Source organism: Carassius gibelio, chromosome B18 (genome assembly GCF_023724105.1).
Source record: "Carassius gibelio isolate Cgi1373 ecotype wild population from Czech Republic chromosome B18, carGib1.2-hapl.c, whole genome shotgun sequence".
NCBI classification, from domain to species: Eukaryota; Metazoa; Chordata; class Actinopteri; order Cypriniformes; family Cyprinidae; genus Carassius; species Carassius gibelio.
This window is the reverse complement of record NC_068413.1, coordinates 8,078,470-8,103,560: the sequence shown is the minus strand read 5'-3', so window position 1 is coordinate 8,103,560 and position 25,091 is coordinate 8,078,470. Positions and strand designations below refer to the sequence as shown.

The following is a 25,091-nucleotide window of genomic DNA, read 5'->3' as shown; positions in this document are numbered from 1 at the left end:
GCTCAGTAGTTTGGGGTACAGTCCACTAAAGCGCTAAAACAGGTTACTGTTTCTGTGGTTAACCTCCGGCGAACACAACTTCCAGTCTTTAGGGACTAATTTTGACTTCATGCGGTTATTGAAACCTTTGAAAACACAAATGATCACGAATATTGTGTCAAATATTTTCGTTGTGGGAGGTTATTATTTCTCAGTCTAATAAATGCTTGATGTCATAGATTCCAACCAAGTCCTTCAGCAGCACGCGCTCATCGCTGAGTGGTGCTCGAGCCGCGAGTTCTGTAGTTCTGGTTCTAAGGTCATGTGACCGCTCTTTTGTAAAACCTCATGAGAAAACAGTTCACATCAAGTGCGACGCTAGTCAGTAGCCCAGAGACACTGCCTCTGAAAATGGGACTAAGGGACGAGCTCCTCAAGGCAATATGGCATGCGTTCACAGCCCTGGATGTGGATAAAAGTGGGAAAGTTTCTAAGTCACAGCTGAAGGTTTGTTTTTGCCACCGAATTAACGTTTTTGTTGGGGCACTGGAGTGTAAACGCTGTTTCTATGGCTCAGTGCAGGAAATTCTTACAGTTTAAGGACGTGTGAATCAAAGTAGCCGCACTGAATGTAATTAATGTAGGAATATTTCAAGTGACTTTTTTTTTTTTTTTTAGCATTTCAAACTAGTTTGGAAAGTTCAAAACTGCTTCTGATGTCTTATTATAGTGTGTTACGGATGAGGTGTTAGATAATATATAACGGGACACCTTTAGTTATTTTCTAATCCTTCCCAAATCGTTGAATTTGTTTAAAATGTGTCTTTAAATACATTAAGATGAAATGAAGGTGTTTTGGTTTGCAAATTAAATTTGAGTGCTTTGATGAATTCTGCTTAAAATAACAATTTCTACTTCTTTAAGCACTGATTTAGATCATTATTCAATTTGAATTGACATTAATTAATTATTATTAGATATGTTTTGGTGTTAAACTCAGTGATGTCTTTCAGGTGCTTTCCCATAACCTGTGCACAGTGATGAAGATCCCTCATGATCCTGTATCTCTAGAGGAGCACTTTAGAGATGATGATGAGGGTCCTGTTTCCAATCAGGGATACATGCCTTACCTGAACAGGTTCATTCTGGACAAGGTGAGCACTTTTGCCATCGTTCAAATAGGACTTTTCAGTTGTCAGGGATTTGAGGATTGTGCGTCCTTTGTGTTGGGAGTCGGGACAATATATTTGAAGTATTACTTAATATTTATAATAATATTTATCTGTATAAAATGTATGTAGACTGCACTGACAGGGTGAAAATATGTTTTTTGATGGCCATTCTTATTATAAACCGCTTGTGGTTTTACATGCTGAGCTTTGCACTTTTTCATAAATGCTGTAATTCTTTTATGGATGTTCATTTTCTCATGTGAAAGTTTGTCATCCTCATGACTAACCCCAATTTGACTAAAACAACTGATGCAATTACTGCAGATCTATTGAAAGTAAATGTTGGATAACATAATGAAAAACTTCCAGGCATGAGAATTAGTTTCTTTTTGAAAGTAACATGGAAGAATTGCTTCCCTTGTAATTTCTCGTTTTCTTGCGCAAAAAGGAAACAGAAGGAGGGAAGAGATTTCACAATGCACCACAAAGCATGTAGTTCTTGTGTATAGGAAAAATAATTTGAAAGGTATTGTAGGCGATGTTGAATTCTGGTGCTTAAAATTCCTACAGTGGAAAGGCAAATTATACTCTTTGCCTATTTTATAATTATCTGAGGTCTTGTATTTAACATGTAAACTTGTATAGTTGTATGAGTGACCAAACACACACTCCACCCTGCTGCAAAGAGACCCGCCTTTCCCCTTTCTTTGCCTTTCACTTTTGACTCTCAGCCAAACAATTTAACTTGGGGTCGGTGGGAAAAAAAAAAGTTACAGTGCTTAACTTGGTTTTGCACTTATACATTCACACACATTCTAGTCATTGGCTTCTGTCTGAGACGATACACTAACAGCTTAGTCACACATCTTACTTCTCGTTTTATGATGATGTATGATTGTGATTTTTCGGTAAATTATGCCCCACTTCTTTCTCGCCCTTTCAGCTCTCTTGATTCCAGGAATGCATTGTCTGTAAAGTGCTCTGATGTCAAATGAAGAACAAAAGACGTAGACCCACTCCACAAACACAAGACCAAAATAGAGTGATGCTATCAAAACGGGCTAGTGCATTGTGACCCACTTCTTTTAATACATGTGGTTATGTTCAATTATGACATGCTGTGAGCACAGTATGATCAGGTTGAAAACGTGCTTGTTTCTCAGCTAGGTTTTACGTGAGACGATAGTTAGTAATAACATGTTTTATTTATATATGTATATTTATTAATAAAATTGTTTTAATCAGCAATGATGCAGTAATTTGATTTGGAAAAAGTGCATTTTGTTACAAAAAAATTATATTTTAGACAAATGCTTATGTATATATATATATATATATATATATATATATATATATATATATATACTGGAATAAATGACATTTTAAAATATATTAAAGTAGACCGCAGTCATTTTAAACAGCTTTCATGTTACTTTTTTGATCAAATAAATGCAGCGTTTATAGGCATAAGGGACTTTTTTCAAAGACATTAAGACTTTGAACAGTAGTGTACATTATTTAATATTTGTCAGAGTGGCACAACTATCTAGAATGCTTCATTCTTATTGGTCAGTCACAACATTTTACAGTTAAATAGGTTTGAATAATGACAACTAATGTGTATAATTAACCATTGTCCCAAGCAATTAATTTCCCGAATGTCCTAGTTTATTCAGCAGTGTCGTTCTCCTTGCATAATAAACTACTCAAATCAGCATTTATTTATTTTCCAAGTATCTGTGAAAAGTAGGATTATGGACAACTTCATAATTTTCTTCTTTGTTACATAATAGTTGACTTTGTGTGACTTCTAGTTCACAATATTCAGTTTCATTTGATTATACATGTAGGTCCTCTATAGCTTGAACTGCTTGCATTGACTACCTATCAGAGTCCATGATGTCTTGCTCATCCCAAACACTTCCTTCCATAAAGCATAAGAATCCCTCACCCTTACGGCCTCTTACAGTCAGAGAAACCATAAAGCAGTTATTCACAGGCATGATAAAGTCTATTTATGAATGTGATGGAGCCTGAGCTCCACTGAATACAAATGAACAGCTTCATCTGGAGAAGAACAGAGGCTCCACTGGCCACTCAGGTCTCCACAAGGCCCCTATTGTGAGCCTCCCAGAGAAAGCCGGGGCACGATGGGAGGTGCGTGTGTGAGCGAGGGATGAAATCTGGCACATTTACTTGTAAAGAGGAGCTGCCATTTCAAAACAAACATACTTGTACCACTGCAACCGAGATGACGCTTGAGTTGGTGGAATACAGTGACTGTTTCATGAGAGTTGTCTGCTTTCTTTTGTTGCAGACATTAGTCCTGCAGATGGAGGAATATAAATAGTGCTGGGCACAGTTCATTTGAGCAGTTCAGCTTCTTCTTGTGGTTTGGTTTTAAAGTACGAGTTCATAGCAGTGAACTCTATTTATGCCAGCCATATGTTTCAGATGTCATTTGCAGCAACAGATGAAAGTTACATGTTTTAAATGCTTATGTCTGTATAAAATATGTGGAATTCGGTTAAATTGATTTGAAATGTGATTATAATTTTTTTCATGGAGATGAAAACTTTCAAATAACATCTGAAAATCAAACATGCAACATGACAACATTTTCAAACAAGTCAGTAATATTTTAGAGGCATTAATTGCTTTGGATTCATATTAAATAATGATGGTAGTTTGTGTTAGAGTAGACTAGCTTCTATTAGCTTTTGACTTATTGTGTCGAAACACACATTTAGTACTTTATCATTTGAATTTTGCCATTTGAAGACATAATTAAGTTTGGGTTAAGCTTACTTTGCTAAAATGTTTTGCAGTTTTCCCAACGGAATGTTCAGGACTAGTCAGATGGGCTCTAGATGCAAAACTGTGCCCAGAATGCTCCAAAAGTATCCATGGGAACTCTAGTTAAGTACTGGGGGGAAAACATGTCTTATTTGCAGTGTTGTGTGTGCCTTGAATAGGTTTCAGGCCTTCTTTGCACTTGTAAACCAGAATCAGGACATTTTGTTCATTTTGATCTGTATATCAGATTTAATTAGCGTTGAGCCTTTCTAACAGTTAATTATTTTTTCCTTTTGATGTTTGGCATCTCCCCATTGTTTTTGCATTTTTCCATGATCCATTTGGTCTCAAGAGGACTTTCTATTTTTTTTTTTTTCTGCAGGTCCAGGATAACTTTGACCGAATAGATTTTAACAGGATGTGCTGGACTCTATGTGCCAGAAAAAACCTCAACAGAAACCACCTGCTTATCTCAGATGACGATGCATTTAAGATTTGGTGCATTTTCAACTTCCTCTCTGAGGATAGATATCCACTAGTCATGGTCTCAGAGGAGGTGAGGATAACTGCATTTTTGTAAAAAAAAAAAAAAAAAATTCCAAAAAGGAAAAGGACGCTTGGTAGAAACATTCGCAAAGTGATCCAAACCTACATGCAACTATTCAGTAGATGCATAGATTCGTTTTGATCATTTTCTGTGATTGCTAGATAAAGATTTTTCTAAATGTAATTATGGAATTGGACACAATAGCAGTTCACTTCTGACAACATATTTTAGAGCAAACAACAGGTATTCAAGAAAACATTTTATTCATAACACATTCATAATTCCTCTATATTTCCATACATTTTTGGAAGTCCTGAAGAAAAGAGAACAACCTTTTTCAGACCTCTTTTCATGATTAATAGTGTAGTTCCTATTTCTAATCTCCCATGATATATTTATGTAAACAAGAGTTTTTTCATTCTTTGCTACTTCTGTTTTAAAAACTTCTGTTTGACTCTTCCATTCTGGCTTATGATTGTGATCAGTTTTTAAAACGGAAGTTGTCAGCTTGCTTGTATTATATGTGACTGCAATATCTTTTTGTTTAATAAAGAGGAAACTATCAGGATTATTATACTTAGTCTTAATTAATCAAAGCAATCCTTCAGTAATTATGTGTTTTTCTGAATATGCTGTCTATGCTGTTGCACAGGAATAACTAGCATCTTAAAAAATTTTTAGTGCCATGAAAATACATGCAGTTTTCTCCTGTTTGAATGTATTATAAATGATTGATATAATTATGTTCATGCTTTTACCCTCAGATCGAGTACTTCCTTCGTAAGCAAACAGAAGCCATGGGTGGCAGTTGGATTGAGGAAAAGTTTGAAGAATACAAGCTCCAGCTGAGCAGCAAGCACCAGTGTCTGAATGTTTGGGAGCTGATTGAGTTGGTGGGTATGGGGCACTTCAGTAAGGGCATGGACCGCCAGACCCTCTCCATGGGCATTAATGAAGTGTTCCAGGAACTTATTCTGGATGTGCTCAAACAAGTAAGAGGAGTACGGCTCCATTATGATAGAAATTGTTTACAGTGCACACATGCATACAGAGTCCAAAATGTACTTCTTTGCCATGCCTTCAAGTGGCATTCAATTTGAGAAAATCTACTTCTAATCACAAACTATGTTGTACTTGTAAAAATGTAATTACCTTATTTTCCGGACTATAGGTCGCACTTTTTTTCATAGTTTGGCTGGTCCTGCGACTTATAGTCAGGTGCGACTTATTTATCAAAATTAATTTGACATGAACTGAGAGAAATGAACCAATAGAAAACATTACGGTCTCCAGCCGCCAAAGGGCGCTCTATGCTGCTCTCTGCTCCTGTAGTCTTCACTGAGCAGCATAGAGCACTCTCTCGGGGCTGTAGACGCTAATGTTTTCTCTTGGTTCTTGGTTCTAAATAAATGCGACTTATAGTCCAGTGCGACTTATATATGTTTATTTCCTCATCATGACGTATTTATGGACTGATGCGACTTATACTCAAGTGCGACTTATAGTCCGAAAAATACGGTATTGGGCTGTTTTTTCTAGCATGGTTTGGACAAAAAAATATTATTGTGACTTTCTTGTGATGAGCCAGTTTTCATCTCAGAGGGATCTTGTCACAAATGCTTTTTTTCCTCGTATTGTGGTTTTGATGGCGTAAAAGAATATACCGCATGAAAGTAAAATTTTTCCTTTCATCGGGCATTTGGCAAGTGCTAATTTTGAACCCTGCATACATATGTACATTTTATTAATACCGTATTTTCCGGACTATAATTCGCACTTTTTTTCATAGTTTGGCTGGTCCTGCAACTTACAGTCAGGTGCGACTGTAGATGGTAATGAGAAAACATTACCATCTACAGCCGCAAGAGGGCGCTCTATGCTGCCAGAGATTCTGCTCAGTGCTCCTGTAGCTTACACTGAGCAGCATAGAGCGCCCTCTTGCGGCTGTAGATGGTAATGTTTCCTCTTGGTTCTTGGTTCTAAATAAATGCGACTTATAGTACCGTATTTTCCACACTAAAAGGTGCAGCGGATTATAAGGCGCACCTTCAATGAATGGCCTATTTTAGAACTGTTTTCATATAAAGGGGGCACTGGATTATAAGGTGCATAGAATAGAAGATACTGCAGTCAAGCGTTTGACTGGGTTTGCGTTATGCATCCACTAGATTGAGCTGTTCTAAAGGGAATGTCAACATTTTAGCCCCTTTCACACTGCACGTCGGACCCGCAATATTCCCGTAACATTGCCTGGTCGCCTTCTGTGTGAAAGCAACCACGTCCCGGAATTGATTACCGAATCGAACCCGGGTCGGGGACATAGTAACATTGCGGTAATCGATCCGGAACGAGCGCTGTGTGAACAAAAGCCAGATCTAATTCCGTATCGAAGTGATGACGCGCGTTATCGCGCGACTTTTTTACCGGCTGTTTTGAAGGAAGATCAACATTCGCGACGAAAACATATGTGCAAACTGTAATGAAGCAGAGATCAGTTAGTTCCTCACTTTCCGCGCTGACGCAGAGATCGTTTGCTTGCTTCAGTTAAAGTATAATGTGCCAAGCGTTGTCGACTCGTACATTACACGTCACGCGCTGATGTCACGTGTCGTTACGGGATCTTCAAGGGTTGTGTGTGAAAGCACGCACATATACCGGGTCGTCACTGGCAGTGTGAAAGTGCCAAATCTAGCGACCAGGGAACAATTACAGGAACACTTTACCCCTGAATTTGCCGGAATGGCAGTGTGAAAGGGGCTTTTGACAGAGTGCCTTGATCCATATATAAGGCGCTCCGAATTATAAGGCGCGCTGTCGTTTTTTGAGAAAATTCAAGGCTTTTAAGTGCGCCTTATAGTGCGGAAAATACGGTACAGTGCGACTTATATATGTTTTTAATTAAAAATACGGTATATTAAAGACAGTTGTGTTCATAAATTCACATACCTTTGCAGAAACCGTTTGATTGTACATAAACACTTTATATAGGCTTTATATAGAATAATACAGTTTAATATATTTATCATTTTCATTTATTTATTTATAAAATGTAATTTAGTTCTGTGATGACAGCTGAATTTTTCAGCAGACATTATTCCAGTCTTCAGTGTCACATGATCCTTCAGAAATCATTCTAATATGGTGATCAAGAAAAAATTATTATTATTATCAATGTTGGAAATAGTTGTGCTGCTTAATATTTCTGTGGAAGCCAATACGTTATTTTTCCAGGCTTCGTTTTTTTTCTCCAAACTTTTGAATGGTAGTGTATATCAGATATTTAATATATTTTTTTTAATCAAATATGTTCAACAATGAGCAATAAGCATGTGGACATATGATCAAAATTGTATATTCTTTTCAGCTCATTCATTTGGGCACATTCTTTTTGAATGAACGAGGCAAATCTGGATTGATATAATTACTGTGTTTAATTGTGCTGGTTGTTGTCAAACCTGCTACAATTTAATTTCCTCATGCTTAAGAAATTAGGTCATACCTGGAATGTTAATATCTTAACCAGTATGTAGCCTATGCAGTATGCATCTGCTAATTAGGACCTTTAGTAGACTGATTCAGCCTTGTTATGATCTGCCTGAGTTTTGAAGTCTATGTTTTGGTTATCTGAGAACCGTGTGAACAAAGCACACTGGCATCAGTGTTGTTTTCTGCTTTGACTATGAATGAGAGAGAGAGATTGGTGCCAAGGCCAGCTGTGCAGCCACAGTCAAGATCAGATACAGATTAACTAAGTCATAGGATACTGGTGCTTAAACAGGATGCAATATTTACATAGTGTGAAATGCACATTTAGCCTTAACGAGGCCTTAGGAAAAAATCATTTGTGAGTCAGCATGCAGGATCCAGACTTTTAGCAGCTATAGCGGTGATAAAGAATGACTCGTAGAGATAATTTAAGGAGCAGGACTCACCGTTGTTTCCACTTGTTGGCTCCGCCAGCAGGAAACTGTCAACTGAACTGCAATGTGACTTGTTCCTTTGACCTGTTTCAGGGTTACATGATGAAAAAGGGCCACAAAAGGAAGAACTGGACTGAACGGTGGTTCTTGTTGAAGCCCAACTTAATATCATACTATGCCAGTGAAGACCTTACAGAGAAGAAAGGAGACATACTACTAGATGGAAACTGTTGTGTTGAGGTATAAGGGCTCATCAAAGAATGATTTTTCGTAATGATTTATTCTAAATATTCTTTCAGCTTGGTTTTAACTGTAACACTAATGTGTAATTTTTATGGTGACTTCATTCTCATGGATACATTTCCTTTTCCTCTTATTGTGATGACCTCACGCATTCCTCTGCAGTCCTTGCCTGATAAGGAGGGGAAGAAGTGCCTTTTCTATGTCAAGTGTTCAGACAAAAGCTTTGAAATCAGTGCCTCCGATAAAAAGAAAAAACAAGAATGGATTCAAGGTGAGATTTGAATCATCCCGATGATTCATTCTGTTGTGTCTTTCACGGAAAGAAATAGAGACTGACACTCAAATGTTTGGTCAGGCTGAGTTTACATTTATTAATTTTAATTGAATGTTATTTTATTAATCAAATGTTCATGTTTAAATTGCCTAAAATGATCAAAGCTTATGCCAGCTCATGAATTTCTTGATAAAATAAAATATGATTTAATATGTTAATGAATGGATTGGACTAGATAATAAAGGAAAGACTGAAAACCAGACTCCAGCACATTTTTGTACATTATTAATGAGTTTTAGGACAATATTACAAAGAAGAAGACATAGTACAACAGACAAGATCAATCTACACATAAAATACAATAGATCAATAAGTTGTAAATAAAAGTCTGGCATTGGAAAACAGTGAAAATGATATCTAATGCATAATAAAATTATTTAAATTAACCATTTTCTATTTGTATTAGATTGTCTTTATATATACTGCATGTATTGCTTCATGTTCATATTAAATTATGTAACTTCTATTCTTTATGCCCACTCAGCTATTCAGACTTGCATCACACTCCTGAAGGTTGGACGTCCAGCTCTACACCACGAGGCACGGCAGAAACGACGAGAGTTACGTCAGAAACAACAGGCCGAGCAGGAAGAACTGGAGCTGAGGATGAGAGAGCTGCAGACGGCCAATGAGAACAAACAGAGAGAGCTGGAGGCCATGAGACAGGTCTGTAATGTCCTACAACAACAGATGCTGAGCTTCACGTAGCCTCGTGTTTCTAGCAACTCACACAAACATGTCTCTCCCAGCACCTTTAACTGAAATCGGATGGTTTGTCACATGGTTCCTTATACATTTTAATATACAGAATATGGCTGTTATTTGGAAATGAAAAAACAATCCATTTGAGATTCCTCCATGTAAGGAAATATTGGACTTGTAGAAAAACTAGCATTTAGTCGTGCATGTGGAAATGGCAACACAGCATTTTAAAAATTAAACTTACAGTGCATTCAGGCTATCAATTTTTATATATCATGTGTTCCCGGGGAATCGAACCCCCAACCTTGCGCTTCATAGTGCAATGCTCTACCACTTGAGCTATAGGAACATAGTTTAACATAACTTAATTTTACGATTAAAAAGAAAAGATTAAGTGCTGTTGGTACTCGAACAAAACTACAAACAAACCCCCTGCACTGCAGTTTAATGAGTAAAACAGGAACTGTGTCTGTTGCCACACTGACCATTCAAGAAACACTGTTTCCCCAGGAAACCATGGTGGCTCTTTGTAATCTCTCCCTGCTATTCATGAATTTCACTGAAACTCTCATCTTTGATTTCACGTACCACCTTCCCTATTCGAGCCCTCTGCAGAAACCGGTCAGCAGAAGTGGTTTAATCCTAAACGGCCAGTAGTTAAACTGGAATTAGATTAGCTCAAGTGTGTGGTTTCACACCCTATATCGAGATGTGGATTGAGCATGTATGTGTGAGAGGTGGGGGCTGGGTGAGGAATTGTGGTTTGCATTTAACCCTTCTGAGCCTTCTTTCATCTAATTTTTCGTTATACTGGTTATCTTTTCCAGTCGAGTGTTTTAATATTGTTAAATCCGAGTTTAGCCAGGCTTATCACTAATGAGTTTTGTCATCGCCAAGTGGATGTAATTCAGTAAGATAAGCACGACTTTGTTACAGATTCAGCACATTGGTTAATCTACAAAGACAACACTCAAATTGTGCAGGAAAGGGATTTTTCTCTCTTATTTTTCTTCATGTATAGACTTTACACTATATCAAATTAAACAATATTTGGCATAGAATATAAACCATAATTAAGACTGATTTATTTAACTAGCTATATGCAACAATAACCAAAACAAACTATTTGAAAATATACTTTACTAAATAAGTTTTACTTTACATTAAAATAAGTAAATCTTTAAAACATAATATATACATAAAAAAATCTAAACATATAAATATAAAACCCATTTAAACATATTTAGTTGAGCAATCAAGTATTAATTATTGTTTTATTTTTAGTCTATAAATTCAGACAAATCAAAAAAACATTTAAACAGTGTTTTATATATTACTATGCCTGCATTTATGCATTGCATTTTGACGTACAAATATAAACCAGTAAATAAGACTTGATTCTTTGACTAGATTTCTGTGTATAGCAATATACAAAAACTATAAGTTAAAATCATTCAAATAAAAAAAAAAAATATGCTTGACTGAATTAGTATTTTTTATTTGCATATATTTAAAATGTAAAAAAACCATATAAAATGTTAAAATAGATTAAAAAAAAAACTGTGTGAATTTCCATACACGTTGAAATGTAATTTGATTAATTGAACTGAATAGTTTAATAAAAGTAACAAAAATGTCTCCTAAAACCATTTTAAAGTATAAATATTGGCATAAAAATACAAAACATTAACTAAGACTTGAATCTTTAACCATTTAAAAGAGTAGGCCATTAAAACAAATAGACTGCCAAGTCTAACAGCCGATTACAGTATATTATACAAAACACAATATTCTCTGATAGAAAACCTTTCTGACACAGTACATATAGTGTTAACTGGGAACAATCATTTGATTTACGCTGATGACAAGTTCTCATTGTCTGATCTAATTGTGTCTGAACTGTTGTCTGCATGGAGAACAGTCCAGCATTGATGTGTCAGTGCCTCTCCCCCGTCCTCTAATACATAGCAGGACAATAGGTGCCTGGGGAGAGAGCTAGAGAGGGCTGTTCCAAACCCTGAGGAGTTCATACTAAAACAATACCTGCCCTGTCACTCAACACAGCCACCTGCGATCGCACACTGACCTGCCCTCTGACCACAACCATACAGAAATTGATTGAGGGGTGAGAATAGGGTCAGCTGTGTTAACGGGAGGACACTGTTGTTGTTCATTTGTATTTAACATAAACATCGTGTGGTTTCTAATTAAAACATGTTGTGTTATGTGTATGTATCACATAGAGACAAAGTGTGATTTTTTTTTTTTTCACACTGTGTAAAAGGTTTATGGGTATGACGTATGTGTCAGGTTCAGTAAAGTTTTTTTTGTGTTTGGAAAGGCCCCTGCTGTGTTGAGGTTTGCATATGAAGTTTTATTTTCCTAATATAGATGGTTTGAACACTCACATTCTGGGTAGTGGTATTATGATCCAATGGGCAAAATTAGCCTGTTTTCTCCATTTATAGCCAGATCTTTTAAATCCAGTTCCACATGATGTGTATCTGATTTCTTTACAAATGAGGAGAGTCTTTGTGATCCACAGAAACTGGAGGAGGCCGCAGCCAATGCAGCAGAAGAAGAACACAGACGTCTGCAGACCCAGAGCGAGCTGCAGGATCTTTACCGCATGGAAATGGAGAAAGAGAAAATGGTAGTAGCTTGCTCTTTAAACTTGGTTGGTGACTGTTTGGCTACCATATTGTAAACATGGCTTTTAGAACAGACTCTTCTATGCCCTTTGATATCATGTACCTAGAGAGGTTAGGCAGACCAATGAGGTGCTGGATTACTTTAGCTCCACAGGTCCATATTTAGAATACTACAGGAAGTATGCTGCAGCATAAGTTCTGCTTTCTACAGTTAACTGGAAACATGGGAGCACACAATTTGAACACATTGTCACATAAAACCAAGCAGTATGCACTGATATTTTTAAAAAAGGGATAGCAAATTAAAATTAAAATTTGTCATAATAAATCATTCTAATGTTGTTCCAAACCTAACTTTACTTCCTTCTGTGGAAAACAAAGATATTTAGATTTTTTTTTTGTCCAATGAAAGTCAAAGGGGTTCAATATTTTTTTTTTACAGCTGAAACATTCTATTAAATATCTTCGTTTGTGTTTTGCAGAATAAAGAAAGTCAAAAAATACTATGTGTGTTTTAGGTGCGGCAGCAAATGGAGGAACAGGTGGCTCAAAAGTCCAGTGAGTTAGAGCAGTACCTGCAGCGCGTACGAGAGCTGGAGAACATGTACCACCGTTTAGAAGAAGCACTGGAGGAAGAAAGACAGGCCAGACAAGATGAGGAAACTGTCAGAAAACTACAGGCCAGGTAAATATATTTAAACCATGACAACTCTGAATGGTTTTAGCATGTTAATGGATATGACGATGCATTTGGCTCACTAGATCTTCTATGCATGGCGTCGCTGCCAGTAGATAAAGTGAAGTGAAAGTGACGTACGGCCAAGTGTGGTGACTCATACTCAGAATTCGTGCTTTGCATTTAACCCATCCAAAGTGCACACACACAGCAGTGAACACACACACTGTGAACACACACCCGGAGCAGTGGGCAGCCATTTATGCTGCAGTGCCCAGGAAGTAGTTGGGGGTTTGGTGCCTTGCACCGAGGGCACCTAAGTCGTGGTATTGCCAGCCCGAGACTCAAACCCACAATTCTAGGGTTAGGAGTCAAACTCTCTAACCACTAGGCCACGACTTCCCCAAGCTGCATGAAAGATTGCTCACAGCAGTTGCTGCTGCATGAATACATACATTCTGTAGCAGATCTAGACAGGTGGAGCTGGGGAAGGTGGATGGTTTCCGAGAATTCTGCTGACCTGCTAATGGCAAACACTGAACCAGAGTATATTAGCATAATTTTTAAAAAGATATCAAAAAGGCAGTGATCAGAAATACTAATATTTATTGTGTGTTTGTATAACAGCACACACACACAATATATTTATACATTTCTGTTTGGTCCTCAAATATGGTCGGCTTAGAGCATTTTCCATAAGTGTGATATTCTAGTGATTATGGAACTCCAACCGTTTCACTGTTTGTATCAATGCGCTTGCAGTATTTTTGTCATGGCTGCTTTTGCAATTTTGCTTAAAGGGAGGGTGAAATGCTATTTCATGCATACTGAGTTTTTTACACTGTTAAAGAGTTGGATTCCCATGCTAAACATGGACAAAGTTTCAAAAATTAAGTTGTACGTTTGAAGGAGTATTTTTGTTTCCAAAATACTCCTTCCGGTTTGTCACAAGTTTCGGAAAGTTTTTTTCGAGTATGGCTCTGTGTGACGTTAGATGGAGCGGAATTTCCTTATATGGGTCTTGAGGGCACTTTTGCCGGAAGAGCGCGCGCTCCCGTATAGCAGAGCACTGAGAGAGCACAACAGACGTTCACTGATCAGAGCGAGAGCGTCGCGAAATGTCACAAAAGAAGGGTGTTTTTGGTTGCCAGGGCAAGATAACCCTGCACAGATTACCAAAAAAAAAAACAGCATTAAGGGACCAGTGGATGGAGTTTATTTTTACAGGGCATCAACGGAGTTGTGCAAGTGTTTTTGTTTGTTCCCTGCATTTCGAAGATGTTTGTTTTACAAACAAGGCCCAGTTTGACGACGGATTTGCGTATCGTTTATTTCTTAAGGATGATGCAATCCCAACGAAAAAGGGTCACGATCGTGTGTTGGAACCGCAGGCGGTAAGTAAAACTGCTTAAAATATCTCTGCCTCCTTGTTAGTGCGTCCCTTCCCATGCCGGAGACCCGGGTTCGAGTCCCGCTCAGAGCGAGTCGTTGCTGCTGCTGCTCTCGTTCAGTTTCAGCCTCGGGATCTGATTCTGGATCATAAATAAACGGCTGAATATGACTGTTAGCCATGGTTTGTTTTGGATGATGGTTTTTCCCTCACGGTAATGTCACAGCTTCCAAACGCTCTCAACGCAAAAGCCTACTGGCGCTCATGATTCTTTATCTCCGCCCACACGTCACGCCTCCAGCCGGTCGTGTTTTTCCGGGAAAAATCGGTACAGACTATCTTACTCTTATGAATATAATAAAACTAAAGACTTTTTGGAGTTATGAAGGATGCAGTACTACTCTATAGGTACTCAAGATTAACAGGATATTGAGTGAAAACGAGCATTTCACCCCCCCTTTAACAACTTCTGAACTAGTAACAGAAGTATGTGCTCTGCTGCTTAAGCTGTCGCCAGGGCTTAAAATGGGCCAGGCAGGGTTAATAGCCTCAGGCCAGTAGCACTGAGGCCAGAATAGTGCAGGGTTTCCACAGTCGAGCCTGAAGCACCGCTGCGCATCACTAAAACACGCCCTTTACACGCCTCTCAAAAACAACGTCACGCAACCTCATCATTTCACCAACAAAAAGAGAAGTTATCAGAAAACTAAGAAATAAATCTCGGGAACTAGCGCGATCACACACGAACATGATAAGAGCTGCTGTTTGTTTGCATGCTTTGGTAAATATTCTAATTCAAAAGCATTGATGTTTTACTGTAGAATAAGTGATACATTGATCATAATGAATGAATTTATCATGCCTCAAAATTAATCACACATAAATACACTTATTTCTATTTTATTTATTTATTTTTAACGCTTATGAAAACAGCCTGCTTATTCAGACGAGTCTGTTTTTATTTATTTGTAGCCACAGTGGCCTATACGTCACATTTAGAATTTCAATTCAATTCAAGTTTATTTGTATAGCGCTTTTTACAATACAAATCGTTACAAAGCAACTTTACAGAAAATTGTTTCTACAATATTTAGTAATTGCTGAAAAGTGGCGACTGTCAGTTTGTGCACGTATGACAGGATTTTTTGAAAAATTAATACAAGACGTAGTCAGCCAGACGATGAACATTATTATTATTATTATTATTATTAATAATTAATAATTATTATATGATGCAGTCACACTTGTAGCAATATCTGTTAGTTCTGCTTGTTGATTCATGGTTAGCACCATCTGAGGTCCTCTGAGGGTCAGCATCATCTCTTTTCAGGTGTTCTGGATCCAGACTGGAGCTTGTGTAAATCCAAGTTAACCGAGAAACAAATAGAGACTTCATTAGCATAGCTGCTCTTCCAACAAAGTAAAATTAATTAGTTTAACCCAAGCTAAAGAATAAGAATGCACATTTGATCAGATGCAACTGCAGTCACAATTTAAGAGATACATTATTCGAATGCTTGGCGAAAGAAATGCGTTTTTAATCTAGATTTAAACATGTGTGATAATGATAATATGAATGATAATATCTCTATTGTCTATTTTTATAAAAGCTCCCAAACATAAAACATTATTATATTTTTATGATAGGCTACGTGGAGCTAAACTCTTGAGACGAGATAATATAAGTTACTAAATATTTACACAAATGTGATAGAGAACAAGAAGCTGACATCTGATTTCCTCAAGCGGTCATATATATCATGTTTACTATGGTAACGTTTATGCCCAGCGAGCACAGTCTTTTGCATCGCTTATAAATATTTCTGCCTTGTATGGTGATTGTAATTCACATCAGATCAAGTTATTGCAAACACTCATGCTGACTGAAAGTGAGCTTTGAGGTAGGTATTATTTTGCAGAAATGGTATCTTGGTATAATGTATGAACATGCAGTATGAAAAACTAAGCAGATGGCGCTTTGTGGCACGGCAGAAATTAGAACAGCCTCCTGAGTCATAGCTGGGCGCCGCGGACAGACACCGAATGACATGACCGGTGTGTGTACACTCATAGAGAATAATGTGTTCGAATTTTAAAGACGTGGGCAGTGAGTGTGTCTATGTGTGTGTGTGTGTGTATGCATGTCTATATATATATATATATATATATATATATATATATATATATATTAGGGCTGGGCGATATGGAGCAAAAAATATATCTCGATATATTTTGCTATATCTCGATATACGATATATATCTCGATATCTTTACAGGAAAAATAACCCCCAAAAAACTACTGCAAAAAACAAATATGGCAAATATTACATGTTAAGGGGCCTATGAAACATTTTATTTTTTTCTTCACCATATGTTTTATTGTTACCTAATTCTGTGTTTTAGCATGTGCAATTATTTAAATGCATAAAAACAACTTAATTAGTTAAAAACAATTCTTAAAATAGCCTTATGTGAAATGTTTTTTTTTCCCTTCAGAAATTCTGTGTATTTACATTTTTCTGATTATCAAATGAAGGCATAAAACATTCATTTAATTTATCTTTTAATTATTTAAAATTAAGCAAACTTTATTTTTTGGTAAACAAAGGGGATTTACTATTAAAAATAAAACATGGGAGAAATGTTGTGTGATTATTCCTTATAAAATTATGTTCGTTTCATTTTAATAGTAGTAGTAGTGGGCTATCTACATTCTGCTGTACAATAGTAATAGATTTCTGTCAAATACTTTTATTTTGACGGGTTTACCTTTACAGTTCTGTGTATGTGATACCACAGTCTATGATGTGATATGAGCTAGTCTTACTCAAATCAAACGGTCAGATGCTCATGAAGTGACTCTCAGTGCAGTTCTGGAGATGTTCCTCATGTGTTCACGTCTTTATTCAGAGAGAGGAAAGACAATGAAATCAGCGCGAGCGTTACGCGAGCTTCCGTGTTTAATGAATGAAGACGCGCTTCTGCTCCATTCGTTGACACAGACACGCAGAACATGCAGGATTCATATTTAAATAGACTTTTCCGGGTTAATATTTGCAGATATTAGTCCATTTCGCGATTTGATGTAAGTGCATGACCGACTTTTGATTAATTCATTTAAAATTTGACCAATTCCGTGACATCCCGCGTTAAACTGTAAATTCCATTTTTATGACTGGATTCCGCGATTCCGTCCGCGTTTCATTGGGCCCTACAGTAGACATCTGCCTGCCGTTCGCCCTACGCATTAAAACTGAAGTATCTCCATATAATGGAGCCAGTTGTCTTTTTTTTTTTTTTTTTTTGACTAGTTCTCTACACGCGAGGTGAGAGGGGACAAAAGCAAGGAGGCGGGGGGCAAGTGAGCGGGGGCGAGCACAGCACAGGGAAGGCAAACAAGCAAAGTGGCGGAATCAGAATATAAACAATATATCGATATATACGATATGTCAAAATCCATATCGTGTTTAAAAAATATCTCGATATATTTTAAATATCGAGATATCGCCCACCCCTAATATATATATATATATATATATATATATATATATATATATATATATATATATATATATATATATATATATATATATATATATATATTAAAAAGCCTTTTAAATGCATTTGAATTATTAAACTGAATGTGTTAACAAGGTCATTTTGTTTGTAATACAATGATCATGACCCAGTCTATCTTCTGCAACATATATACTATAGACACACAGTTATGGCACAACTAAATTTTAAGATAAGGTCATGTGACGCCTGGAATGGAGCAACTGACAAAAACCAGTCCATTGCCTTGTAAAGTGGGAAATTCGAGTAGCGTCAAACACATGAGGATGTCTGAGATGTCTGCAATTCCTGTTCCCTGTCTCACCCCACAAACCCAACTCTCTTCCTGTACTTGTGCTGACCCATCGCCAGCTCATCACTTTACCCAAACTCACACAAAATGGCACAATCCGTTCTATTACCAGCATGTGAATGGTCTACAGTAGGGGTGATTTTCAGTTTTTTTTTTAGGTAGGTCTGGCATTAGGTTTTAGGTACAGAAATTGAATAAAATAATGAACTGAGCATTGCATATTTGACTATAAATTAAAGATGAACCTTTATTAAAGTTACAAAAGTTATTCAATCAAGAGCAGTGATTTATTTGTTGTTACTGTCCGATTAACATTAAGAAAGTGCTGTCACTTTAAGAGAATGTTATGATCCAGTGCACTGATACAGTACATTTAGCCAGCTATGTCTGCTATAGGATACTTACCAAGACGGATAAGTATTTTTTGTTAAATTGTCCATTCAAGCACAAATTCTTTAGAGAGAGTTTAATAATTTTTTTGCGCTTTCTGAGACGCGGGTTTGCGTGCTTCGGATGAGCGGACGCACACATCTTTTCACTGTGTGCACAAACTCGCATCCCCTGGCTCTTAAATGTTTAAAGTGGCAAAGTTTAAAATGACATACAGCCAAGTATGATGACCTTTACTCAGAATTCGTTCTCTGCATTTAACCAGTCCAAAGTGCATACACACAACATGAACACGCACCCAGATCAGTGGGCAGCCATTTATGCTGCAGTGCAGTTGGTGCCTTGCTCAAGGGCACCTCAGTTGTGGTATTGCCGGCCCAAGACTCGAACCCATAACCTTGGGGTTAGGAGTCAAACTCTCTAACCATTAGGCCATAACTTTCCCTATATCAACGTGCGCTATCAGCACCCGGGTGATGACGGACTAAATGAGTTCTCATATTTCAGTTGAAGCAGTTGTCAGTAGAATGGTAGGGTCCAGTTTTGTGGGCAGGGTCAAGTTTTGCGCAGCCGGGCATCATAGAACATTGCGCATTATGCAAATGTGTTTACCTTGTGACGTTTAGCCGTCACGGTAGTGGAATTTGAATCTAGGCTGTACAGAGCTGATTCTTTATTTTGGGAGAGAATAACTTTATATATCGTGCACTTTCAGCTTTACAACTTTGCAGATTGTTTACATTCACATTCAGCTACATTACACACTGCATGAAAAGCAATATTGGAAATGGCATAAAAATGTGCTCTTACATTTTTTTTTTATAAATGTATACACACACATTTTTATGCATATGTATTTGGTTTATACAGTCTATTCAATGTCAGCATTTATTTTTTTATTTTGAGGCACCTACTGTAACACAATAGCTTGCGACATCATAGGATTTCCCATTTCCTCCTTCTTCTTTTCAGTCTGTCTCTCTACTGCCTGTCTAATAAAGATCTAAAAAGCTTTAAAAAAAGAAAACGTAATATAATTTGACAATGTTTTTTAAATGTGAGCGTGTGCATTTGTGTCTCCTGCAGGCTGCTGGAGGAGGAGGTATCCAAGCGTGCAGAGCTGGAGGAGATACACCTGTATCAACAGCAGACCATCTCCCAGACTCAGGCTGAGAAACAGGAGCTGGAACGAGAGCGGCTGGCGAAGGAGAGCGCTTTGCAGTCTGCCATGCAGCAGCTGCAGCAGCTGGAGGCTGACAGACAGGGTGCACTGGAGCAATATGAGGTAAGCGCTAAAATAACTAACGGAAGCTGGTTATGTTGAAGTTGATATCTTTGTTGCTCTGTGTAGATTGCCATCTAGTGGCTGAATATAGCAATGTGCGCAGTCTTATATATCACTACCTCGGATGCTGAGATTGGATGTTTTATATGAACAGGAGGTGATGAAGAAACTAGCAGATGCTGCTAATAACACAAAGAGCTGGAAGGACAAGGTGACTCATCATGAAGGACTCATACGCCTCATTCAGCCAGGTGACCTACTCTTTAATTATTTTTAAGAATGCAATTTTTTTTTTTTTTATTTAAGCACTTTTATTTAACATTTATTTACCAGCATCTATTCTTTTCACAAATGACTGCCATTTATAGGTTAAGCTTTATTTAAATCATTCATTATGAAATGAAACCATTCATCTCTATGAACCCATTTACACCGATTTATTATTTACTGAACATCCAGCAACATTAAAAATACAGTTGACTGAATTAATGAATAATATCGTATGCTCATGTTGTTCTATTTTCGTCATTGTGTTTGTTAAGGTGTCTGCTGAATGTATTAATATCCATACCTTATTCGTGTTTTTTGTTTTGTCTTTTCAGGTCCCAAGTACCCTCAGAAAATCACAAACTGGGGACCTGCAGCTTTCACAGAGGCAGAACTGAGTCTGAGAGAGAAAGATTGGCAGGAAAAGAAAAACAGGCCTCCTACACCCCAGTAGTGTGTCCAGTCTGTAGATCTGCTGCCCTGTTAATAATACACGTTGCTGTAGATAGAGTCACTAGTGAAGAATATATACTGCCTCTGTGGGGTTAGCCTCTGACCACACTAAAACTGTAGGCCACTTGACTTTACACAGTAAGGTTGAGCCTGGCCTCATCTGAAGAATCGTGTCACCATTCCAATCTCTACTGTAACATTCCAGTGTCATTCTGTCCTTTGCTTTGAAGAATTTTTTATAAACATTTTTGTATGATGTTCTACATCTTGTGAATGTGTTCATTTTGGTGCATTTCCACCAAAGTAAAGGCAGATGGCTCTTCCCCATAGTTCATGAGTTTAAAAAAGTTTTTTTTTTTAAGTAAAAAAAAAAAATGAATAACCTAATTGACCAAGTAAATATTGTTAAAAAGTGTAATTGTGCATGCATTCCATTGTCACCTCTAGTTTTTTAAAAGTATTAAAATTGTACAATTTAAATAGTAATAAAGCATGCAAAATGGACTAATAAAAACATTTAGGTTTAATTTATAATTAATACTTGAGTGCTAGAACATTTGACATAGCTGGAACGTATCTAGCAGTTGTTCACATACTGTAAGGGCAATCTCATTCAAAAAGACATGACTGCAGTATTAACTAATTTATATGCTCAAATTATTAACACAATTGTGTTTTTACTACAATTTATGTGTTTTTGGGATTATTCAGTTATGTACAATACCATACCAAACTGTTGTTTGCCTTAAACTAATGTCCAGATTTAAGCCTGAGACTGTATTGTTTGTCATTCAATAAAGGCATTATTTAATAGTTGTAAATGATTGGTTGTCAGAGAAATAGTCATTTTGTTGAGCGCTTAGAAAGTGATGGTGGGTTTTAAGGCCACTAGGGGTCGATAGACCACTGTTTTTGCAGCCTATCTTGCTGCTTGTAGTAGCTTACTTAAACTTAAATTGGGTTTAAAGGGGACATGGCTATTATTTGAAATGTTTTGATGTATCTTCAAGGGTGGTGCACTCATAATTTATAATTTAAGTGTAAATTTCAAGTTTGTTTAAAACCAAATAGTCTAAGCGTTTATGCTGAAATGTCACGGTTATATCATTGTTTTAAAATGTACTCAATTCTATGATTGAGATGTATTACATGGGACAAATAATGAAAGATGATGGATCTTGAAAGGCAAATTGTGAATGAGAGGGGCAGAAGACTGTAGAACTGTGTGCATAAATGTGTTCCTGATCAAGCGTGACGCAAGCCTTTTAAAAAGGTTGGCCACCTTTCAGGCCACTATCATTATCCAAGGATATGATAATTGGATTCCTGATGCACTCACAGTTTCCATAAACTATTTCTGTATAAGTAATTGAAAATCGCTCGGAGTCTAAACAATCCAAGCACAAATTTAACTTTGACTTGGTGGAATGAAGATGTATTGTCAGCTTAATTTCTCAATGGGGAGCCATGTACTCCGATAACGGAGGAAATTGAATTTCTTATTTAGCATGCTTGCTCATGTACTGTACAGGATGGAATGATTAAAATGAGATTGGAATTATGATTATTTTAAGATGTATAATTGAGTTGGACTAGAGGTTAATGCTGCTCTTACCAAAGAGGACGGCATCTCAACACTTGTACAAACTAAATTTGTATCGCTGCCATTCTTGTTCGGAAGTGTCAGATTTGTGTTATTAGGCACAAGGGTCCATTTGTTTTCCATGAACTCATCTTGTAAAATTTGAACAAATGTTCTTGCCAGATATTAATTTCTAGTTGGTTTACATGTGTGCTGAGTGTTATATATAGGTAATAGTAAAATTTTAAATAGTAAAACTTGATTGCTAATAAACAAAGATATATTTTTAAATAATGTGATTATTATATTATTTATAAAAATATTTTTCATTTAAAAATATCTTTTAATTTATTTGAATTATTAATTTAATTGAAATAATTTTTTTTGAGTCTTGCATGTCATATGGAGGAAAGTAAAAAAGAAAAAAGAATAACATGCCCACATTAACAGAAAAAGACAAGTGCTAAAACACTTTTATATGTGAATAGATAAATATTTATTAAATATTATAAAATATGTAAAATATATGTTTACATGAATATATATTTAATAAAACTATACATATTTAAAAATATGTATTCTTATTACTATTTTTCAGTTTTGAGCGCTTTAAGATGAAAGAAAAACACACTTGCATTGTTAATAAAAAAAAAAACAATCAGTGCTTCAAAAATTTCTTACAAATAAGTAAATATTTTTGTTTTATATATATATATATATATATATATATATATATATATATATATATATAATTATTTACATTATGTGCTTCCTTCAAGCACTGCATGTCATACATTTATTATATAAATCAATATTTTGAATATAATGTCTAAGTATTATTATTTAATGGTAACAATTTACAGTAAGGTCTTATTTGTTAACAATAGTTAATGCATTTGCTATTTTTTACTGCATTATCTTTACTGTTTGTAAGTACCAAAGCACCAAAACTTTGCTTACCAGATACAACTTTTTATTTTAAAACTGTTAATGTTGAAATTAATATTAAATAACTATTTAATTGTACAGATTTTAACTTTTTTTTTTTAATTTAATGTCAATATATTTATATATACACATTATTGTTTATTGATTTGTTTCTGAAAACTAAAACTGAAAGGTCTGCCCCATTTGCATTGTGCTTGTTTGTGTCTAGATGTTTTGTAGTAGGAAACTGTGGTGTTGAGGAATGCTTTTTTTCCTGCTCAGGTTTAGTCAGATGTATTATTGCATCCATGAAGTTTATGTACAGCAGCTATACCACGCAAACACTGTGGGCAAAAGGTGCACTGCATTAATATCTTATGTAACACGTCCAGCTGTGCTTGTCTAACTGACAATACCACTTAAAGCTGTATTTACTGCTGAGACCGACCTACTGACCCCCAGGCCCGTCCAACAACCTCCAAATTTTGCAGTCAATTTCTGCTCAAATATTTTGGCTCATCAACGTAACCCGGTCCTCGCGTGTGTTCTCACATGCAATCAGATATTTGATGATAAAAGCAATATTTATTTCAACTACGTCCCCGCCGGCTGATCGATTGGCTCTGGCTAAAGACGTCATTAGTGATGTAAATGGGCGATTCTCTGCATTCCTCCAAATCTATCTGATGTACATCCAGAAAAAAGTGCTGCATTTATAAAAAAAAAAAGGAGCACAAAAACAGATTAATTTGCAATATCAGGCCCACACTTACGTATCCATCATCATTTGCAGCTCTGTCACGGACTTCACGTCTCACCACTTGACACTTGGAAAAGCGCGAGCTGATGAAATATCTTTTCAGTGACCTTTCAAGCTATTTATATATTAAAAGAAAAATCTAATGATTGTGCAAATATCTGCATACTACGTGAGTGACGGAGAGCAAAGAAGCAGGCTAGGGGTAAATGTGCAGTCCAGATGCACGGCCGAACTAAGGCTTTACGCAACGGGATGGAGGGTCATTAACGGCGGTGCTCCGGATGCACCCCGCTCCCCAGCAGCGCCTGTATGCCATCATTCCTCTTTTCAAACTTCCTTGAATCCATCAGCTCCGGTTTGGGGCCTTCTGCACTAGCGCAGAATTCCAGAGAAATGATGTGAAACAGAAATGCATCAAATTCCTGATCTGGAATACATCGCTGGGTTCTGCCTGTCCGTGGCCCCTCAGTAGATACTGTAAAAAGGGGCTCTGGGGTGTCCACGGAAAGGCATTTTTACATCTGCGCTGTGCGAAGCTGCTAGCACCTCTGGGGAGCCATGTGTTCAGTTTAATTCTTTGAGTCTTTGGAATGTGAGAGTGCTGTAAAAGTCACAGCTATCTATGGAACTGATTAGTGGCTTGTTCTGCATTGATAGCCTGCAGGCATTTGTTTAATCTATTAAAAAAGGTTGAAATAAATTACAGTAAAAAGATCCATAAAGTTTGCAGTTCCAAAAAGATTTAATTGAACTCAGGTTCATAGGATGATAATATGATAAAAGGGTCATTTACTGTAATCAAAGCTGTACAGAGTAATAGAAAATGACCCCCAGCACTGCACACACACTGTACACACCGCAATAAAGACAAGACCTGCTAGAGCTGATGACATTTCCAGTGTAGGTCCAGTCTAAACAAGCTCTGACCGGCCCAAACCACCCTCTACCAGCACTGGTTCTTGCTCTGGTCTATAATGCTGTGATGATAAGGATGGGTCAAGAATATTCAATTCGCATTGCTACTATAAAGTGTCTATTCACTGTGTATCAGATAAAATGTTAAGGTCAAATATATTTAATAAAAGAATGTAAATTATATAAAACAGTATAAATGTTTATATGAGTAATATATACATATAATGATGAATT

At 36.7% G+C, this 25,091-nt stretch overlaps 1 protein-coding gene across 1 annotated transcript; it reads left to right on the top strand.

Moving 5' to 3' along the window:
• Window positions 1-318: 318 nt before the first annotated feature.
• Window positions 319-21,497, top strand: LOC127977151 (switch-associated protein 70). The gene is made up of 12 exons (XM_052581857.1): window positions 319-486; window positions 993-1,133; window positions 4,330-4,503; window positions 5,259-5,486; window positions 8,508-8,654; window positions 8,820-8,928; window positions 9,476-9,657; window positions 12,239-12,346; window positions 12,863-13,029; window positions 19,755-19,953; window positions 20,108-20,204; window positions 20,556-21,497. Exons 1-12 carry the CDS (start codon window positions 328-330, stop codon window positions 20,672-20,674), a joined length of 1,830 nt encoding a protein of 609 aa, XP_052437817.1. The 5' UTR covers window positions 319-327; the 3' UTR covers window positions 20,675-21,497.
• Window positions 21,498-25,091: the final 3,594 nt, after the last annotated feature.

Excerpts from the sequence above, each read along its gene's own strand:
- LOC127977151 (XM_052581857.1), top strand. The coding sequence starts at position 328 with ATGAGAAAACAGTTCACATCAAGTGCGACGCTAGTCAGTAGCCCAGAG. Across the intron at positions 12,347-12,862 it reads AAATGGAGAAAGAGAAAATG|GTGCGGCAGCAAATGGAGGA; the intron begins GTAGTAGCTTGC and ends TGTGTGTTTTAG. Across the intron at positions 13,030-19,754 it reads GTCAGAAAACTACAGGCCAG|GCTGCTGGAGGAGGAGGTAT; the intron begins GTAAATATATTT and ends TGTCTCCTGCAG.